Genomic DNA, 18,828 nt, shown 5'->3' with positions numbered 1-18,828 from the left:
ATTAAATTTTGAAAAATCTTTTAAGTGTGACATGGATATAATTATAGCTCATAATCGATTATATACGAATTATTCAGGCAGTTAAAAATAAGTTTTATTTCTTGAAATAATCAACCAATGTTTAATTAAGACGCACCCTACTCACATGAGTCGGATTGCTTAGGTCTGGCAACCTCCTTTTCTACAATCAGCTGTTATTGTTATTTTATGAATTCAGACTTATGTATTTTATTTTAGAATTTAATCCAAATTGAAGAGATTTAAGAATGTTTGGCCTGTAAGTATCCAGAGGAAAATGTTGAACGAACCTCTCACACATAATTCCGTTCACAGCAAGGAGGCGCTCCGGTCTTTTGGTGGTCGGACGAGGCCATTCCGCAACTGCCGGCGCAATTTAACAGGTGAGGCTCCCCAGGCGGAAAGGACTTTTAAATGGCGAAAGCCCATCGGACAGCACACAGGCATCAATATTTATAACCATGGAATGCGCCAAAAGGTGCCCCTAATCCTGCGGAACCCCCAAATGGTCACCTGGTACACCTGTGGACCCACTGTCTACGATTCCGCTCACCTGGGCCATGCCAGCACCTACGTGAAGGTGGACATCCTGCAACGCATTCTGAGGGATTACTTTAAAATCAACCTGGTGACTGCCATGAACATTACGGATGTGGATGACAAGATTATAAAGAGGGCCCAGCTTGCCGGTCTCGATTGGCAGAAGATGGCGAGAGCCTACGAGGCAGAGTTCCGCCAGGACATGCTGCGTCTCAATGTTCAGCCGCCGGATGTGCGCAGCCATGTGACCACCACCATGCCTGTTATCATACAGTTCATCCAGCAGTTAATAGCCGAGCAGCAGGCCTATGTTACGCCGGATAAGTCCGTCTACTTTGATGTGTCCCAAAGTCAGAACTATGGGAAGCTACAGAAGCTGGCTCCTAGCGAGGAGAAGTCTGACCCCACCAAAAAAAACAGTGCAGACTTTGCGCTGTGGAAGTCGCGAAAGAGCGGCAGCGAGCCGACCTGGTCGGCTCCTTGGGGAGGCGAGGGTCGCCCTGGCTGGCACATCGAATGCAGCGCCATTGCTGGTCTCTTCTTTGGCCGCCAGTTGGATTTCCATGCCGGAGGCCTGGACCTGCGCTTCCCCCACCACGAAAACGAGGAGGCGCAGTGCTGTGCCCGCTACAAAACAGACCAGTGGGTAAACTACTGGCTGCACACCGGGCAGTTGCATATGGTTGGGGACCCGCAGAAGATGTCCAAGTCCCTGGGCAACACCATATCCGTTTCGGAACTCCTGAAGAAGTACACCGCCGACGAGTTTCGAATGGCTTGTCTGCTGTCCAACTACCGTAACGCCATGCCTTATAGCGATCAGTTGATGTTGACTGCTCGTCAGACCCTGCAACGTTTTAAAAACTTCCAGGCTGATCTGACTGCCTACACACAGTTCCTTAAGCCCGTCCACCTAATGGACGAGGGTGCGCTTAGGGCGCAGCTGGTCCACACGGTCGCCGAGTTCGATAGATGTCTTCGAGATGACTTCGATACGCCCCGAGCTATCAGTGTGCTGATGGATCAGATGAGCAGCATTAGTCGCTGCATCAACGAGCAGCAAGTGGACGCCCAGGAGGAGCCTGCCTACTGTATGGATTTGCTTTTGGCAGCCGGTAACTTTATTAACCGTGCCGTTGTGTCGTTTGGTTTGTCGGAGTTGGTGGAAAGAGAATCGTTGCAGGAGAAGGTATCCTCCACGGATCACGGTATCGATCCATCCCTTCTAGTTGATGATGTTCTAAGCGTTCGAGGAAGGATGCGTGAGAATGCCACATCCGGAGATGTAAAAAACACGCAACTGCTGGCCGCCTGTGATGAGCTGAGGAGCTTGCTCCAACAGCACGGCATACAAGTCCGCGATCACAAGAAGGGAAGCTCGTGGGTGTTCGCCGTGTCCTGTGAAAAGCCCGATGACAAGAGCAAAAGCTCTGCCGAATAAATGTTTATTACTCTTTGGATCGTTGTTACATAAATGCATCTCTCATGCGTAGTCGAAAGGGTTGATCGGGAGCTACCGCGTGCTCCGCCTTGTAAAGGTCCTTGGTGATGAGGTAGTCGCGCACCAGTTTAAAGAAGGCGCCCATGCTGGTAAAGGCCACAAAGCTGATGGAGAGCACAAAGTGCCACTCGACGCTTTCGGCGCTTAGAGATCCAATCTCCACAAGCAACACGGCGGCCTGAAGGATGGCCAATGTGGAGTAAATGATGGTGGGATTGTGAAAGAGTTTCTGCAAAAGTTAGTGTTTGTTTTATTAAAAGGAAGTACATACCTTGTAAAATGAAGTTGATTAGTATTGTTATTGTTACTTACATAAAATCGGGCATGGCTGGCGTTTCCCGGTGTGGCCACCGTGACAAGACCCTGACTTCTGTACAGTCCTCCGTTGTGCTTTACCACGGTGCCGTGGTTGTAGGAGGAGTACTTCGACCAGGCGATGGCATTGGCGGCCACTATCAACTGCGAAGGCGCCGGTTCCCGGTCGATGCGCTGCCAGCAGCCCAAATGTAAGGTGGCGCGATGCAAGGTATCACTGTACTTGGCAGGATACAGGAATACGGCGCACAGACTGAAGGCGCCCAGACAAACGATGATGCAGTGCTGGGCAGCACGGAGTACATTATACTGCACACTGATGGCCAGACAGCAGGGCACCAGGCCGCTGTAGTATGCATTGAGCATGGAGGTGAAGATAAGCTGCTTGAACCGTTTGTTGAAGTCATGACGCAGTGTCTCCACTTCGTCCCTGATGTTCACCGGGTTGGTGGTGCAGCTGTGCACGGGGAGATCATTAATGTACACACCGGGCAGCTCGAATCTGGTGCGCAGGAAGGGCTCCAGCTGGAAGCCGAAGATTAGCAGATAGATGACGACTCTAAGGGAAAGATGGTAGAGTATGTGCTGGAAGATTATTTGTTTCCTGCTTACGGATATGATAGGAAGAGAAGCAGGATATAGGTGTGCTGTTGGTACAGCTTCATGGCGCAGAATCCCAGGGCAAGCTGCACCAGACCTCCAAATCCGTACTTGATGCCCAGCCGGATGAACTGCCGGCTCTTGTCGTTTCCCTTCCTGATCTTCACCAGCAGCAAGCAGTAGATCAGTCTTCGCGTGTTGAGTATGAGCAGGAGATAGCGCAGGTAAGGATCAATCAGCTCGATGTTCTGTGGACAAGGATTTGCCAGTAAGTGTAGTAATTGGAATGGGGAAGCTCAGCAAACCCACCACCATGTGCCTGGTGTGCGCCTGGGGCAGCCACCAGTTGGTTCTGTAGATGTTGATGAACTGAACGATGGCGGAGCCCATGGTGAAGGCGCACATGATGAGCTCGCTGAGCCACTCGGATGTGGTGGCATGCTCCGGAAAGGGAATGTGTTTCGGCATCGAGGTGGCCGGTGTCTGGGATTGGCCCGGTTTGGAGGCCAGCATGTGGGCGTAGGAGTCCTGCGTTTCACTGGAGCTGCTGCCATCGCTGCTGCGCTCGTCGTAGGTCATTTCGAGTGGCTTAATCGCTTGTGCCGGGAGCTACATTTAAACAATTTCAAGCAGCAATGTTTTTGTGCGGGAGGACGTCGAGTATGACCGCGTCGATAACGGTGGAAAATACCGCTGTGAGTTTAGGTTCCATGGGCGTTGTCTAAGAAATTTCTAGGGGTACAAAATCTTAGGATATTCGAGACACTTAAATTTTTTGGACTTTTGATACCCATTTTTGATGGTAGGATTTTAATTTTAATTAAATTTTTCAAATTAATAAATTGAATTATGTCTTTACTTTTATTTTATAAATTTTATATAGTATTTAACATTGTGCTTACTCGACATAATATAGATTATTTGTTTACAACATTTGAACTACAACCGCTTTAGCTTTTAATGAACAAATGAACTGATAAGCTGGAAATTTCTTAATATTTATAGTAACGAAAATTATATTCCTTGAAGCTGATTTATGGTTTAACATATACCTATAACATGTTTATCACTGCAATCTTTTGCATGGCCTCTCCGTCCATAGAAGCGCCTACTTCGGTTTGGCACAAGCAGAAAGTTTGTAGTTACAAATAATATTTGTATTTCTGGCCTTGAGAAATGCTAGCAAAATGTTTAACTTTTATATTTATAAATTATTATTTCCTGTTCGTAAGCCGTATTATTTCCGAATCTGGAATATCCAACAATATCTAGCCAAGAAATTTAATTAAGAACATTTCAATGCGTAAATTAAATTACAAAAAAAAAAAAAATTACAAAATTTCGAATGGGTCGAGGGCAGTGGATCCATTCTGTTTTACAATATTTATTATTTTTATCAATAACTCTTTATCAAATCGTGCTGCCAACCGTTTCATCTTAAGGTGCCGTAGATTCTTAGAGGATATTATTATCTCAAATAACTCTTCTGTGGATATTTTGAAGCAGAGCTCAATCTTATGCAAGGTAGCTGCATGCTTCGAAATATATTGGAGATGCTTAGCTACCGAAGTATTCGAATAAATATAGTTATATTGAGATGTAACTCTTAATATTTTCAGATTAGAAAAAATGGGCCATTCTGAAGTAATAGTACAATTACTTATTTCGAGCTCATCCAAGTCAATTCTTCGATATGCTCTGGAAACTGTTTGACAAGCGCTAAAGTTACTTAGTCTCAAATGTTTCAGCTTTTTCAGGGCAAAGAACAATTCAAATAAATCAATTGGTGTTCTTTTATTGTATAAACTAATCCGCAGTTTTTCCAAGTGGACAAAATTATGAATTTCTTTTGCTAAAAATATTAAAAATTACTACATTAGTACATTAAATTTTGGCTTATTTGTACTTGCATTCAGGACCGACAAATCTATAAAATGTTAAGCCCTTTAAATGTCTTATTTCCTTCAGCACACTGAGGACTTTTGGAGTGGCAACACACGCTACCCACAAGTTTACCGTCTTTAGTGATTAAAGATTGTCCAGGAATTGCTTTATTCTATAGCAGTTACTATCGTTTAGTCCGATGGAGATACTTTCCACGTTGGTGCAATACTTTTCAATCGACCTCAATGTGAAATGATTTAAATGATACAAAACGTTCTTTACGTGAATCACTTTTAGTCCACAAGCAACAGGTATTTTAATCGAGATGAGGGAACAATTTCGTTGTATCTATTTCCAACATGATAAATAAAAGCCCTCTGCAGAATTGGATGTAAGCAGGCCAGTCGACATTGATCTCCTTCGGGCAAATTGAAAAATAATAACTTTAAAATTTCCAAAGGAAATTCCAATAATGTTATACACGTTTTCATTCTGAAATGTTTCGCTTAATATTCAAATTTAATTTTGCAAGCGCCAACTTTTTTCTGAACAAATTTCGTTTCGCATAGCTGCTAAGAAAAAAAGTAAAAAAATGTATTGCGAATGCTGTGAAAACAAAAACAATGAAGCATAGTTCTTGCGGAAATACCTATTCAAGTTGTTTAATCTAAATTTTCTAAAATATTTTGGATAGCTTTTTTGGACCTCTCATTTCTTTCTTTCTCTGACCGTTTTGTTTTATGTTAGAGTCGTCCTATTTTTATTAAATTTAATACTATATTCCTTAAAATATAAAAAATGATTTTCCCAATACTATAGGATGACATGTTAAAAAACACCGAAGCTATAATTTGTAACCTATATTTTCCAACCAATTTTCCGATCGTTCCTATGGCAGCTATATAGTCATCCGATTTTGATAAAATTAAACTTAATTAAGACTTTCAGCCCGAAATCTTTAAAACTGAGAGACTAGTTGGCGTAGAAACGAACGGACAGACGGACGGATATTGATGATGATCAAGAATATATATACTTTATGGGATCAGAAACGCCTCATTTACTGCGTTGCAAACTTCTGACTGAAATCATAACACCCTTTGCACGGGTATAAAAATAAGATTAAAATTAAGAAAAACACTGCTGATAAGAACTCCTATAAATGAAACGGACACGATTTATAAAGCGCGATTTATAAAGCTTTTAATTCAGTCTTTCAATAGCTATGAAGAGATTAAAAGTGATTTTTGCCGTTCTGGGCTGTCAGCTTCTTGCGACTATAAAAGGATCAGCCTACTTGCTGGATTCTGGGTGCGGAAAATCGGATCGTACCGAAAGTTATTTGAAGATTGGTGGGGGTGAAGATGCAAGCATATTCGCGAATCCTTGGATGGCATCCGTAATGGTATTGGGTAATCACGCGTGTGGCGGCTCTCTAATCACATCGCGTAAGTGTTTTAATTAAATAAGTATTTAATAATATGTACCCGTTACTCGTAAAGTGGAAGGGTAAATAAATTCGTCAGAAAGTATGTAACATGTAAAAGGATGCGTTTCCGACCCCATAAAGTATAAAGTAAAGAAATATATTCTTGATCAGGATCACTAGCGGAGTCGATCTAGCCATGTCCGTCCGTCCGTATGAACGCAGAGATAATATATATATAAGAGCTAGAACCGTCAGGCATGCACATTCCTACGCAGCGCAAGTTAGTTTCAGCGGGGTGCCACGCCACTGTAACGCCCGCAATCTGCGAAAATCTGTAGCGCCTACAGTTTTTAAGATAGGAACAAAATTTTAACTGAAATGTAAACTAAATTTGTCTTATTAAAACGCCTAAAATTGTCTACCGCCCACATAACATATACCAAAATAGCCGGTAGGTGGCGCTTTACAATATTTCTTTGCTGCTTATACATATATCTCCATTTTTATTTTGATCCCTCAAGCCGAGTAACGGGTATCTGATAGTCGAGACACTCGACTATAGCGTTCTTCCTTGTTTTTGTAGGTTTCGTTCTGACCGCAGCACATTGCATTTCCAATTATTCCATGTAAGAGCCTTAGTTACATTTTCGCGAAGATAAAACATTATACCTCTCCAGGATGGTGAGATTGGGCGAATACAAAGTGATCGAACCTAACCCTGATTGCTCTACTGGTGTTTGCATACCAAAAGCGTATACTGAATATGTCGATAAGAAAATTGTTCATTCAAAATTCGACTATTATAACCAACTGTATGACATAGCCCTGCTGCGAATGGCTTCTGCGGTCCAGTATTCAGGTAATTTCATGTGTTTACCACAAAGTATACCCCAACTAAAAAATATTTTTATTAGACTATGTCAGGCCCATATGCCTCATCGTCAAAGCACCGATGGAAAATGTTTTACAATTTAACGCCACCGGCTGGGGCTTGCGTGAAAACGGTCGAATGAGTCGCACTCTGCAAAAAGCTACTCTACACAAAACTGAAAACCATCATTGTAGTCAGAAATATACGAAGTTCATTGATCACACCCATATTTGTACAGGCAGCCTTACCAGTCAAACCTGCGTGGGGGACTCCGGAGGTCCTTTAAGCGCAGACGTTTTTTACCAAGGAGAATTAAGACCCCTTTTGTACGGTGTGGTCAGCTATGGATCTAAAAAGTGTTCCACAACGGGCTTTGATGTTCACACAAAGGTTGACCAATATACGGACTGGATTGAGAGTGCTCTATCTTACAATTGGTCTATCTAGAACTACTTTGGAACGTTTTCCACCAATCAAATAATAAAAAACCGATTATCTTTTGACAAAATTCCTTTGATTTTTTAAAATATCAATATCAATAAATTTTGTTTTTTAATCATTTAATGTTTCGGCAACATTGTAGCCAAAAAATTGCCAGCTACACGCAACATGCAGTTAATTATATTTGAGGAATATCTTTCAGTACTCATATTTTTCCCGTAAGAGTTAAATATTCTAAAATTTCATGAATTACGTTGGAAAAATAAAAACTAGTCATCTCTTTTTTTATTTCCATTAAAACGTTGAATTTTAGATAAAAATTGTATACACTTAATTGGCATATTAACAGCTGTGGGAGGGTATTATTTTTTAAGTTAAATAAGGGAGTCTTTAAAAATTTACGTTGACATTTGGCCAAGATGCCAAGGTAATAAAATTTTATAATTTTTTGATCTAATTTAATTTGTAGTATTTCGTCCTCAGACTTGCCACACCGTCAGCTTGCTGCGGCAAGCCCCCAAAAACGCAGCAAAAAAAATTTCCTAAGCTCGAATAGTAACGGTTATAAAAAAAACCTAAGCTTAAAGTGTGTGTTTTGTTAACATTGCTGTAACCTTTTCAAATAAATAAAATTTTTTTTAAATATTAAAAAAAGCAAACAAAATCAAATTTAATATTTTGATATTTTTACCTTATATAATATATATTTGTTTCTTAATATCTTAAATTTAAGGAACGTAATATCAATCAAATTTGACATAATTAACACTTCTGTTAACATTAACGGGAAATTAGGTTCTCCTTTGATAATACCTCTTGATACTCCCACGAAAACAGCTGTTGTTAATCAGGCTTGTTGTTTTATCGATAACCGATACCAGTAGCTGCAAATTGTATCGACACGTCTGGCAACGCCGGGGACAGCTGGTTTTGTAACTGGTCCACAAAATATTTAAAATATATGTTAAAAATACTACGAACCCAACAAAATGATGCGCTACGAGGGTAACGAGAGGCTAGCCGATGAGACGGCATGTGCGGGTGTGCGAGCAGACCTCAAGATGTGCCTGCTGGAGAGCGAGTGCTGCCGAATGGGCAAGACTCCGCGCCAGTGCCTCCAGGATAACAACGTTCCACCAGAGTGCCAGGTGCTCCGCAACACCTTCTACGAGTGCAAGCGCTCCCTGGTGGGTTCATTACGTTATATCCGTTCTTCCAAAAGCTAACACCTATCCCACTCTTCCAGTTGGACAACAGACAGCGCTTTCGCGGCCGCAAGGGCTATTGAAGCTTAAACTTAAATTTAATTTCTTAGCGCTTAAAATACAAAACATTACACACACAATCGTGTTGAGTCCTTTAGTTCCGACGCCGACGGACGCGGGAGATACGCCAGGCATTGGGCTCCTCGTACTTGTTGTACAGCGGCTCCAGTCGCTGGTTCTTCTTGAATTTGCTCAGCTTCGTGGGGTCCGAGAATCGGAAGAAGGACGGAGCAAACTCTACGAGCCACTTAGGATCGATGGTGGTTACCTCACGCATATACTCCTTGGTGGTCTGCACCAGCTCGTGGTAGATGACCCACTCTGGCTGACGGTTGAAGAGAGCACTCGACGGATGTATGTACACCACTTGCGAGTCGACCAGGGTGCGGTAGCCCTCCTGCGGATCCTTCTTGGCTGCATTGCGAAAGAAGCCCGAGCAGATGGCCTTCTGGATTCGCACAGAGTTCTTTCCTGCGGAAACCACATCCAATTTGTGCCTGTCCATGATTCCCAGCAGTTGCTTCCTCACATCCTGGCTGCGCTTCAGGGTACGAATCTGCACGAAGTTCTCGTAGCACCAAGCATTCGAGAATTTGTTGTTCTTCCAGCTGTTGTAAACGGCCAGCAGGGTTAGGTGGTCGCCTGTAAAGAAAGAATTAATTAGTAACCTTTCAACATATGTGTGAGTTTCTAGGAAATCGCGCTTTGCCTTTAACCAGGCACTTACCTTCAGCTTGGTTGAATTTGGCCTTCTTCTGGTCCGCCAGCGCCTGCTTGTCCTTTGGTCTGTAAAACACATTCTGCACACTGAGCATGGAAACAATAGTCAGAATTTCATCGGAGCACTGCAGTGCGACAGACATGATGAGCATCTTGGAGAGATTCGGCTCGAGGGGGAACTCCGCCATGCGTCTGCCTAGTCGAGTAAGCAGGCCCTCGTCATCCAGTGCTGATAGGGAATGCAGTTGCTCCAATGCCATTACCAGGGATTCCACTGGCGGTGCGTCCATGAAATCGAAATGCAGCAGATCGTTGATTCCCATCGTTTTGAGCTGCAGTACTGTGGTGGCCAGGTTGGTGCGTTGGATTTCCGGCACCGGAGTGGGCAGCATCTCATCTCGATAAGCACGTTCCGTATAGAGACGGTAGGTTTTCCCGGGACCCGTACGCCCGGCTCTGCCGGCTCTCTGTTTAGCAGCCGCCTGTGAAATTGGAGTGACCACCAGTGAGTCCATGCCCGTTTTCGAGTTGTACACCTTCTGTTTTACGAATCCAGGATCTACCACATAGAATATGCCATCAATAGTCAGGGAAGTCTCAGCAATGTTGGTGGCTATAACAACTTTTCGGCTTCCAGCGGGCGCAGGATCAAAGATACGTGTCTGCATCTCGGATGGCAGGGCGGAATACACTGGCAGGATAATCAGCTCAGGGACATCCGGTCCTAAACTCTTCATTCGCTCGTACAGAATCTCGCAGGCCGTGTCGATCTCCTCCTGACCCGTGAGAAAGAGCAGAATGTCACCAGGTGGTTCTCGCAAATGGATTTGCATCACTGTGATCAGCGAGGCGTCCAGATAGTCCGTCTCTGGTTCCTTTGTGTAGAGAACCTCCACGGGGAAGGTTCTTCCAGGAATCGTGAAAATAGGCGCCTTGAAGAAGTACTGCGAGAACTTCACCGCATCCAAAGTTGCTGATGTGACGATAAGCTTCAGTTCCGGCCGCTTTTGCACGGCTGTCTTCAGCAGTCCAAAGAGCACATCCGTATGGATCGTCCGCTCGTGAGCCTCGTCCAACATAATGACCGAATAACTTTTTAACTCCGCCTCCATGAGGCACTCACGGAGCAACATACCGTCCGTCATGTACTTGACTATGGTCTCCGGACTGGTGCAATCCTCGAATCGAATGGTGTACCCCACCTCCTGGCCCAACCGACAACCGTATTCCTCAGCCACTCGCTTGGCCACAGACATGGCAGCCACTCTTCTGGGCTGGGTGCAGCCAATCTTTCCTCTGGCAGTGAATCCACATTCGCTCAAGTATTGCGTGATCTGAGTGGTTTTTCCGGAACCAGTTTCTCCAATGACAATCAGTATTTGGTTGTCCGTCACGGCCTTGATCAGATCATCTCGCAACTTGTATATAGGCAACGACTGTCGCTGCTCCACTAGAGTCAAATCGGTCTTCTTACCGAAGGAGGACTTTTTACCGCCAATTACATGCTTCTTCCATTCTGGAACTTCAGCGGGAGCGGCCCCCATTCCCCGCATATTGGCCGCCAGGTTGCGGCTCTCTTCCTCGGGCAGTGGATCAATCCAGTTTTTGTTGAGGTTCGTGGGCAGAGCCTCCATTTCCTGCTCACGTTGCAGCATCTTCTGCTCGCGACGCTCCTTGGACAAAGCGGACTGCATCATGGCAGCTTGGGCCAGGGAGCCATCGGGATTCTTAACAATTCTCACAGGTGAGAGATCATGTAGAGCTCTACCGTGTCCAGAGAGGAAGGGCGGCTCCTCCTCCACAATCTCAATTTCAATGTCGGCCTCGTCGTCTTCATCCTTCGGCAGCAATCCCGTTTCCTCGTCGAAATCCGGCATCTCACTCCTGTCCAGCACACCGGAGCTAATCATCTGCTTGATTTCCCAGCGTTCGGGGCTAGAAATCCTGGTCACACGCTTCCTAGATTCGTGCTCATCGCCATCCAAGCCGTTGCCTTGCAGGTTTAACATGGATGTGCTGCTGCTGAAGGGTCCATCTGGATTCCGATCTCTTAGAGACTCGTCGTCTTCGGGCGCGTGTGACAGCGGATTGAGATCCCGTCCAGTCTCCTGGTCCGCCTCCTTCATGGACAGCGCAACCTTTTGTCCCGTTATGGACATCACCTTCACCTTAACTGTCTGATTGCGACTGACCACCTCGGTGACATCTGTGACCCGACCTTCTGCTCTCAGCTGTGATATGTGCACCAATCCTTCCCAGCGTTTGCGCAAACCGAAAAGTTGCACGAAGCAGCCAAAAGGCACGATATTGGCCACCTTGCCGGAGTAGATCTTTCCCGCCTCGGGGTCATCGGTCATGGCGGCGGAGGGCGGTGGCATCTTCTCGCTGCGATCCCTGGAGCGTTCTCTTCTATCCCTCCGCTCTGTGGAACGTGAGCGACTGCGACGTCGTCGTTCGTGCCGGTCTCTTGAGCTGGATCTCCTACGACGCCGCTCCCGATCACGGTCACGATCCTCTCGAGACCTGCTTCTCCGCCGATTGTCTCGGGATCTGCTACGCCGACGGCGTTCCTTGTCCCGTGATCTGCTTCTACGACGCTCTGAGGGTCTGTCCTCCCGCGACCTACTGCGTCTTCTTGTGTCCCGATCTCTGCTCCTGCGCTTGTGGCGATCCTTGGAACTGGCTTCCTTGGGCTGTTTCGCCTCTGTTCTGCCTTCACCGGGCGCCAGAGCCTCCAACTCCAACATGGCTGCATCCACATCGCTCATGTCGGATTTCTTGTGTGATTCGGAGGGTTTCTTTTCGTGTTTCCGCTCCTTCTCCGGCTTGGCTTCCTCCTCGTCATCGCTTCCCTCGTTTTTGCTGTACTTGTCATTGGGCAAGGCCAGGCCGGGAAACAATTTCATCAGCTGCGACTTCTTGTCATCCTTCTTGTCGCCACTGCCAACCTTTTCCTCGCTGGCGCCGCCAGGACGACTGGGGCGCATCAGATTGATGATGCGCTGCAGGTTCTGGACCAGGGAGTCCGGGAATTCGGCGCCATTATCCAGCAGCGCCTTGCGAAACGAGTCGTATGTGCGATTTTTGTTCTCCAAATCGATGATGAACTCGGCGAGGTCCTTGTCGTTGATGCCCAAATGGTTGTCCAGCTCGGTGCAGATCTTCGAGACCAGCGAAAGGTACTCCAACTTCTGCAGCTCGTCCATGCCGCCGAAAATCTTATTTCACGCTAAATATACAATATTTGTGGAAATTTCAGAAAGTTTCGCGGTGCAACAAAACGAGATCAGCTGTTTTTACACGCCGTAGTGTTGCTAAACGCATGCAAACGGCCGAACAAGGTGGCAACGCTAGCCCCTAGCACTCGGGTTTTTTTGACGCTCCGCTTATTTTTGTCGCATTTTTGTTGTCAAACGTAAATTAATCTCTGTTTTGATCGAACGCACATCGGAATATGGCTTCATTCTTCGAGTGCTTCAACAATTTCCTGCAGACCGGCGGCAATGTGGCGCAGAATGTGTCGCAGGAGGAACAGAAAGTCGCGGCCCAGCCGCTGGACGGCGACGTAGAGCTAGTCCCGCCAACCACTCCCACGCCCAGCGAGAGTGTAAGTAGTGTCCTGGCTGGAGGAGCAGCTCCACCGCCAGTCCTTCGTACTAGATAATCATTCCACTGGTCGATTGTTGTGAAATAGCGTAAAATATCTTCGCGGGAGCTGGGGCTCGGGGAAGTCGCGGAGTTGCCAGATCGAATTTTCAGTTTGCGATGTGGCAGCCCCGCGTTCAGGCACGCCATATTTTGCAAGAACGAAAAATTCGCGTAGTGCACAGGCAAAACCCAGAAAATCAATAAGAATTGCTGGTAAATTTGGTTCGAGTCAGTGCGAGGCTCGTGTGACCTTTGCTTGGGCCAAGGGTCAAGTGGTTTTTGGCCCATTTCAGCTGTTTCCCAACGCCGCAAATGCGACAACAACGTAGAAGAAGAAGAAAATCAACTAAGGGAGGCAGCGCAGACAGTTAAAAAGGCAAAATTAAAAATTAACCATGAAGGAAATGGCAAATCCGAGCGGAGTTCAGCCGAAGTTACTGGAGGCCACCTCCTCGATAATAACCTACAGTCCCAGCAAGTTCCTCACGCGCGTTGGAGCAGGCAAAAGCACCTATACCACACATACACACACCACTACAACCACAGCGACGGCGACCGCAACAAAAACAAACAATGCGCCAGTGGGTGGAGCCAATTCCTCCTACTATGTGGTTAAGGCGGGATCCCTGGGCAGCGCAGCCTCCATGACGGGGTCCATTAAAGTCAGCTCGCCGCCAAAGGCTTCGCCGGTGATTAAGTCGCCCGCCTTGGTCATCACATCGCCCTCAACGCCAACCGAGAGTGTAATGTTTAGTCTAGGCTCTAGAGGCTTAATTTCACCCACTAACCAGACCAGCACCGCATGCGCCCTACGTTCCCCCAGCCAAATCATTCACCTCACTAATGTACTCTGGTTCCCTGTTTAAATACTAAGAATCCTTCTTTTTATCCTTCAGTCCAGCACCATTTCGGCGCCAAGTGAATCCTCGTTTGGCGAGAAAATGGAGCACAGCTATATGCGCGACACATCAGTTCGCAGCGAAGTTAACAATGGCCTCGCGCCGGCCAGGAACATCCTGGTGCGCCATCCTCCGCAGTGTCCCAGTTGTCACACCTACCCGCCGCAGCAGGAGGAGCTGGCTGACATGCAACAGGCACATGTGCCGCCCTACGATGAGATAGCCGCCAAGGAGGCAATGAATGAATGCGCTCGCATTGCAAAATACGTGAAGAACAACAATTCGGATGAGCAGGACTGGGTCGAGCGTGTTAATCAGTGAGTTCTTGATTATAGCTCATTAGAGAACTTAGTTAACTCGATATATCCTTCACAGATTTAATTGGACGCACACTCAGCAGATGCTATTTGAGAAAGTCTGTGCCATTCTGGACCAGGACCAGTTGGCTCGCCTGGCCAACGACAAACGCCAACACGAGCCCATACACCGTCGCGTCAGTGCGGACAAGTCCGCCTCTAGGCTGCGCAAAGTTCTGGCCAGCGTGGCCTGGGAGACACGCATCACACAGTGGATTCACGCACTGCTCATGGAGCACCTGCCGCCCTCGTACATGGCCTCTTATCTGGAAATTCTGCAGACGTTGAAAACCAAGCTGCCTTCATTGGTGGACAAGATGCTGTTCAGCAGGCCACTGAACAATAGCCAGGAGTTGCTGGCGCCGGTAATGAAAAAGCGCTGGGAGCCGAACATCCTGCCGAAGGGCCGTCAACTCACGCACAATGCCATCATGGTGGTGCTGCCCACTATGCCCACCAGTGGGCCAGTTTCAGATCGCATGCAGAAGTGGTACCAGGAATTGGCCACTATCACTCAGGTGGTTCAGATCTCGCTGCCTAATACAAGTAGGTTCATTATAACTATAGTTATTATTGACTAAACTAATTGAAATCCTTCCCTAGACAACAGAATTGCCAATCAGAATCTGGACCAGGTGGCCGAGACCATTGTGTCCCTCACACGCGTCAAGATCCACGAACTGCGCACGGAAAATCCTAGTCGGGGCATAATACTTGTCGGCTTCAACGCTGGTTCTGCCTTGGCTCTGCAGGTTGCACTTTCGGAAAGTGTTGCATGTGTGGTTTGCATGGGATTTGCTTACAACACGATGCGTGGTCCCCGAGGGACACCCGACGATCGCATGCTGGACATTAAGGCGCCGATACTGTTTGTCATCGGGCAGAATTCTGCCCGTACCAGTCAGGAGGAAATGGAAGGCTTGCGCGAGCGAATGCAGTCCGAGTCTTCGCTGGTGGTAGTGGGCAGTGCTGATGATGCTCTACGGGTACCAAAAAGCAAGCGACGCATAGAAGGCGTTACCCAGTCCATGGTGGATTACATGGTGGTTGTAAGTTTAAGAAAGAAATAAGTGAAAATTTACAATTACTACATTGTATTGCAATTCAATACTTTGCAGGAGGAAGTCTTCGACTTTGTGAGTAGAACTCTAAGCAATCCCCCTGGACCTCGAATGCCCACATCCTTGATGCACCAGCCGGGCTATCAACGCCAACAGAAGCAGCCAACACACATCCTGGCCGATGGAAACGCAAACAAGGCCGTTCAACAGATGCGCAAGCGGAAAATCGACGGTGGTCTTGACGATTCAATGCTTCAGCCGGCCAAGTCGAAGTTTGTGCCCCACAGTGAGTACCAGTATTATAAACTCGGACGGTATATTCAGCACAACCTTGTCATCCTACTATCCATCCCGCATGTAAACCCACTTAATCACTTAACCGAAACCATCCCAATCCAAACTCATCCATCAACGAAAGACCGCGCCCAAAAGCCGAAGCCACCGCGCCTCATTGATCCGTTTGCTGCTAAGCGAAAGGGTAAATTCAACCCGGGGTTCTTCTATGGCCACTTGTGGCTCTGATACCCGATTCATCAACTAACATTTTTACCCTCTTCAGTTGGAAGACCCCGAACTCGCCCCCTCCCTAATGTCGGTGGCTCGGCCGGCTCTGTCATCCAAAAAGGCGCATCTCATCCAGACAATCCGAAGTTGAGAAGTGAAGAACTAAACCAATCCATTAAATTCATACTAGATGATGCCCTGGACTACGAAGATGCGCACTCTGGACTGGGTGGATCAGCAGGCGTGCCCAAGGTGATCACTCCAGGCGCTTTGGGGAAACAACTGCCTGCCGTTAATCTCGCAGCCGGCACCAAGATTAAGATGATACCCCCCAACCAGTTTGTTCAAATCTCCAAGCCCCTTTCGTCACAGGGAAAACTCATCAACTACACGCTGAGCAAGCCAGGTGGGGGAACAGCCACCACCGCCACCATTGGCAGCATTGTAAAGACGCTGCCAAGTTCAGCGGTTAGTGGCCAGCAGATCTTCACCTTGAAAACGCCCACGGGACAAACGCAGCAATTCGCAACTGCTGGCTCATCGACGGGTGTAGTCGGTTCGTCGACATCCACAGGAGCGGGTCAACAGAAGTACACGGTGTTCAAGAACGCCAACGGCATGACCATGCTGCATCTTACAAAGAGTGTACCCACCACAGCGGCTAGCAGTCCTTCGGGGAATATGGATTTGTCCAACATTATCGATATGCCCATTGTTTTTGCCGACAACGAGGGTAACATTCCCGAGCATCAACAGGCGGACAAGGATATTAAACCAGGTGGGTTGAATAGTATTTTCTGTGTGCTCATGATTTTAATTTAAAATGTTTTACAGCCCCCATTCGAAGCGCCAATAAGAGCCCTTTGATCATAAGTCAGAAGATCATAAAGGAGGCTAATAAGCCTCCAGGCATGGTCACCGCCAGTGCAGCACCAAAGACGGGCAACATAGTGCTCAACAAAAGCCTTCAGCAGTTGTTCACCCCTGCGCCGGGGGGAACCGTCTCCAGTCAGAATAAACTGGTGTACCTTAACCGGAATACAATAAAACCAATGGGAAATGTGGTGACCGGTACTCATCGGGTGCCTATTAGGATTGTGAGCAGTCCGAAGACGGGAGGAGGAGTGACCACCACCACCACAGCCGCCAACAGTCCAATCATGGTGGATCCTGCTACAGGATCTCTGGTAACCAGTGTCAAGACCCTCAATGTGCAGACCATCAAGTCATCGGGTTCTGGTCTCGCGCAAGGAACTCTTCGACAAGCGGGCAACGTGGCCAGCAAGGGCTATTCGCAGTTCCAGGTGATCAATAGCAGCACTCCGGTGACAGCCAAAAGCGTTTCTGGAGACGGTAAGACGCCCGTGCGAAACATCTACTTCAAATCCGCCACCGGACTCAAGCCAGTAACGATGTTGGGAAATCGCATACCGGGCGGAACCGTTGTTTCGTCATCAGCGGCCACCTCTACGGGAGCTTCTGCCGTGCGTCGTGTGGTCAACATCGGGCCCGCTTCCAAGGTGGCGAGCTCGTCGACAACACCAACAACTTCAGCTACTACTTCGACCCCAAACAAAAACTAGAATTAGACAGGGTTATGTTTTTGTCTTGATTACATTTTAGTTAATAGATGATAGCTGATAACTGTGTAAATATGTTAAGGAAGGCACTTAATAAGTTGGTGACTAGGGGGTCTTGGATTTCCCCCTACCCATTATTTCATTAAAATAAAAAGATATAATTTGACCAAAAAAAGGGTAAATGTAAATTCTGGGAATTCAACGAACGCTTCGTTGCAACCTGTGCAAATTCCAGGTCTGGGTTTAAGGTTACCGTATCATGGCCTGGCCTGATTTGATTTATGCTGGTCTAAATAATATGCAAATATATGTGCTGAAGAGTGACAGAGAACAGGAAGCAGCGGCAGCAGCGTGAGAAAACCTTTGCTCAACGCCATACTGGAGTGGAAATATGTAATAAAAATGCTTGTGCCCAAAGTGCGTTGGCTTGGAATAGGTGTCCAGCGGGGAGATTTATCTTGCATTATATAACCACAAGTGTTCACACGGCTGGGCTGCAGCCAGTCGCTTTCAAACTGTGTTATGATGTCCGACTTTCTGCTTAGAATGGCAATTCACAGCTCGCTGCAGGCAACTCAAAAAATCTAAAATTTCATTAAGGTTCCACGGGCACATGCACAGCCCTATCTATAAATATATATATACTTTACTACATATTTATGGATTTCTTGGTAAATGGCTTTTTATTTTATGTAGTTCAAGTTAACCCATTTGGTTGAGAATTATACAACTAACCACGAGTTGGTAATATTTTATAAGTCATCAATGTTCAAGTAAATAAATATTAATATTTAATATATTTCTAAACACTTGTTTATTAGACTTAGGAACCGTAAATCGCTGTACACATATTTTTATCTATTATACAGATATATAAATATTAATTTTGAAATCATTGAAAATTTTTATTTGTATATATAATATTTATACCGATATAATAGTGTCAGATAACACCCTAAGTTGGCAAGCGTGGGTTAAAACATTTTTGAAAAGTCAGCAAATTTGAAGGCGACCGCTTTGAAAAACTGAAGAACATTTTGTCGCGATTCGGGACTCACGCCTGCAAAATCTTTTTGTTGTGCTTGTGATTTCTTATTCGCATTGGTGTATCGGACATATATTTAATTACATTTTATGTACAGTTCGACATCGTGCATATATATCAAAATAAATATGTGTATCTCTGGACTTTTTGC

At 46.2% G+C, this 18,828-nt stretch overlaps 6 protein-coding genes across 11 annotated transcripts; 4 read left to right on the top strand and 2 right to left on the bottom strand.

Annotated features, from left to right (window-relative positions):
* Window positions 1-153: 153 nt before the first annotated feature.
* LOC108036918 (probable cysteine--tRNA ligase, mitochondrial) lies at window positions 154-2,016 on the top strand. The gene is made up of 2 exons (XM_044091781.2): window positions 154-277; window positions 334-2,016. Exons 1-2 carry the CDS (start codon window positions 267-269, stop codon window positions 1,997-1,999), a joined length of 1,677 nt encoding a protein of 558 aa, XP_043947716.1. The 5' UTR covers window positions 154-266; the 3' UTR covers window positions 2,000-2,016.
* Window positions 1,988-3,665, bottom strand: LOC108036919 (transmembrane protein 39A-B). Its single transcript, XM_017113331.3, has 4 exons — window positions 3,284-3,665; window positions 2,987-3,222; window positions 2,372-2,933; window positions 1,988-2,288 (listed from the first exon to the last, which is right to left on the bottom strand). The coding sequence occupies exons 1-4, from the start codon at window positions 3,551-3,553 to the stop codon at window positions 2,025-2,027; spliced, it is 1,332 nt and encodes a 443-aa protein (XP_016968820.1). The 5' UTR covers window positions 3,554-3,665; the 3' UTR covers window positions 1,988-2,024.
* A 2,402-nt stretch (window positions 3,666-6,067) lies between these two features.
* Window positions 6,068-7,666, top strand: LOC108036900 (serine protease grass-like). The gene is made up of 4 exons (XM_017113280.3): window positions 6,068-6,306; window positions 6,871-6,913; window positions 6,965-7,146; window positions 7,202-7,666. Exons 1-4 carry the CDS (start codon window positions 6,084-6,086, stop codon window positions 7,603-7,605), a joined length of 852 nt encoding a protein of 283 aa, XP_016968769.2. The 5' UTR covers window positions 6,068-6,083; the 3' UTR covers window positions 7,606-7,666.
* Window positions 7,667-8,485: 819 nt separating this feature from the next.
* LOC108036913 (cytochrome c oxidase assembly factor 5) lies at window positions 8,486-8,944 on the top strand. Its single transcript, XM_017113325.3, has 2 exons — window positions 8,486-8,786; window positions 8,846-8,944. The coding sequence occupies exons 1-2, from the start codon at window positions 8,589-8,591 to the stop codon at window positions 8,885-8,887; spliced, it is 240 nt and encodes a 79-aa protein (XP_016968814.1). The 5' UTR covers window positions 8,486-8,588; the 3' UTR covers window positions 8,888-8,944.
* On the bottom strand, window positions 8,884-12,893 carry LOC108036911 (ATP-dependent RNA helicase DHX8). The gene is made up of 2 exons (XM_017113317.3): window positions 9,592-12,893; window positions 8,884-9,506 (listed from the first exon to the last, which is right to left on the bottom strand). The coding sequence occupies exons 1-2, from the start codon at window positions 12,788-12,790 to the stop codon at window positions 8,959-8,961; spliced, it is 3,747 nt and encodes a 1,248-aa protein (XP_016968806.1). The 5' UTR covers window positions 12,791-12,893; the 3' UTR covers window positions 8,884-8,958.
* Window positions 12,894-12,927: 34 nt separating this feature from the next.
* Window positions 12,928-17,807, top strand: LOC108036912 (KAT8 regulatory NSL complex subunit 3). Of its 6 annotated transcripts, none has more exons than XM_050887860.1 (8): window positions 12,928-13,191; window positions 14,129-14,448; window positions 14,507-15,033; window positions 15,091-15,536; window positions 15,606-15,834; window positions 15,967-16,026; window positions 16,108-16,830; window positions 16,887-17,807. In XM_050887860.1, the coding sequence occupies exons 1-8, from the start codon at window positions 13,039-13,041 to the stop codon at window positions 17,633-17,635; spliced, it is 3,207 nt and encodes a 1,068-aa protein (XP_050743817.1). In that variant the 5' UTR covers window positions 12,928-13,038; the 3' UTR covers window positions 17,636-17,807. The 6 variants fall into 6 exon arrangements, with proteins under 6 accessions (XP_050743817.1, XP_050743819.1, XP_050743818.1 ...); XM_017113318.3 differs by lacking the exon at window positions 12,928-13,191 and adding an exon at window positions 13,336-13,975; XM_050887862.1 differs by lacking the exon at window positions 15,967-16,026 and having other exon boundaries at window positions 16,243-16,830.
* The last annotated feature ends 1,021 nt before the right edge of the window (window positions 17,808-18,828 follow it).

Source organism: Drosophila biarmipes, chromosome 2R (assembly GCF_025231255.1).
Source record: "Drosophila biarmipes strain raj3 chromosome 2R, RU_DBia_V1.1, whole genome shotgun sequence".
In the NCBI taxonomy this organism is placed as follows: Eukaryota; Metazoa; Arthropoda; class Insecta; order Diptera; family Drosophilidae; genus Drosophila; species Drosophila biarmipes.
The sequence above is the reverse complement of the archived record's forward strand: the minus strand, read 5'-3'. Positions and strand labels throughout refer to the sequence as shown.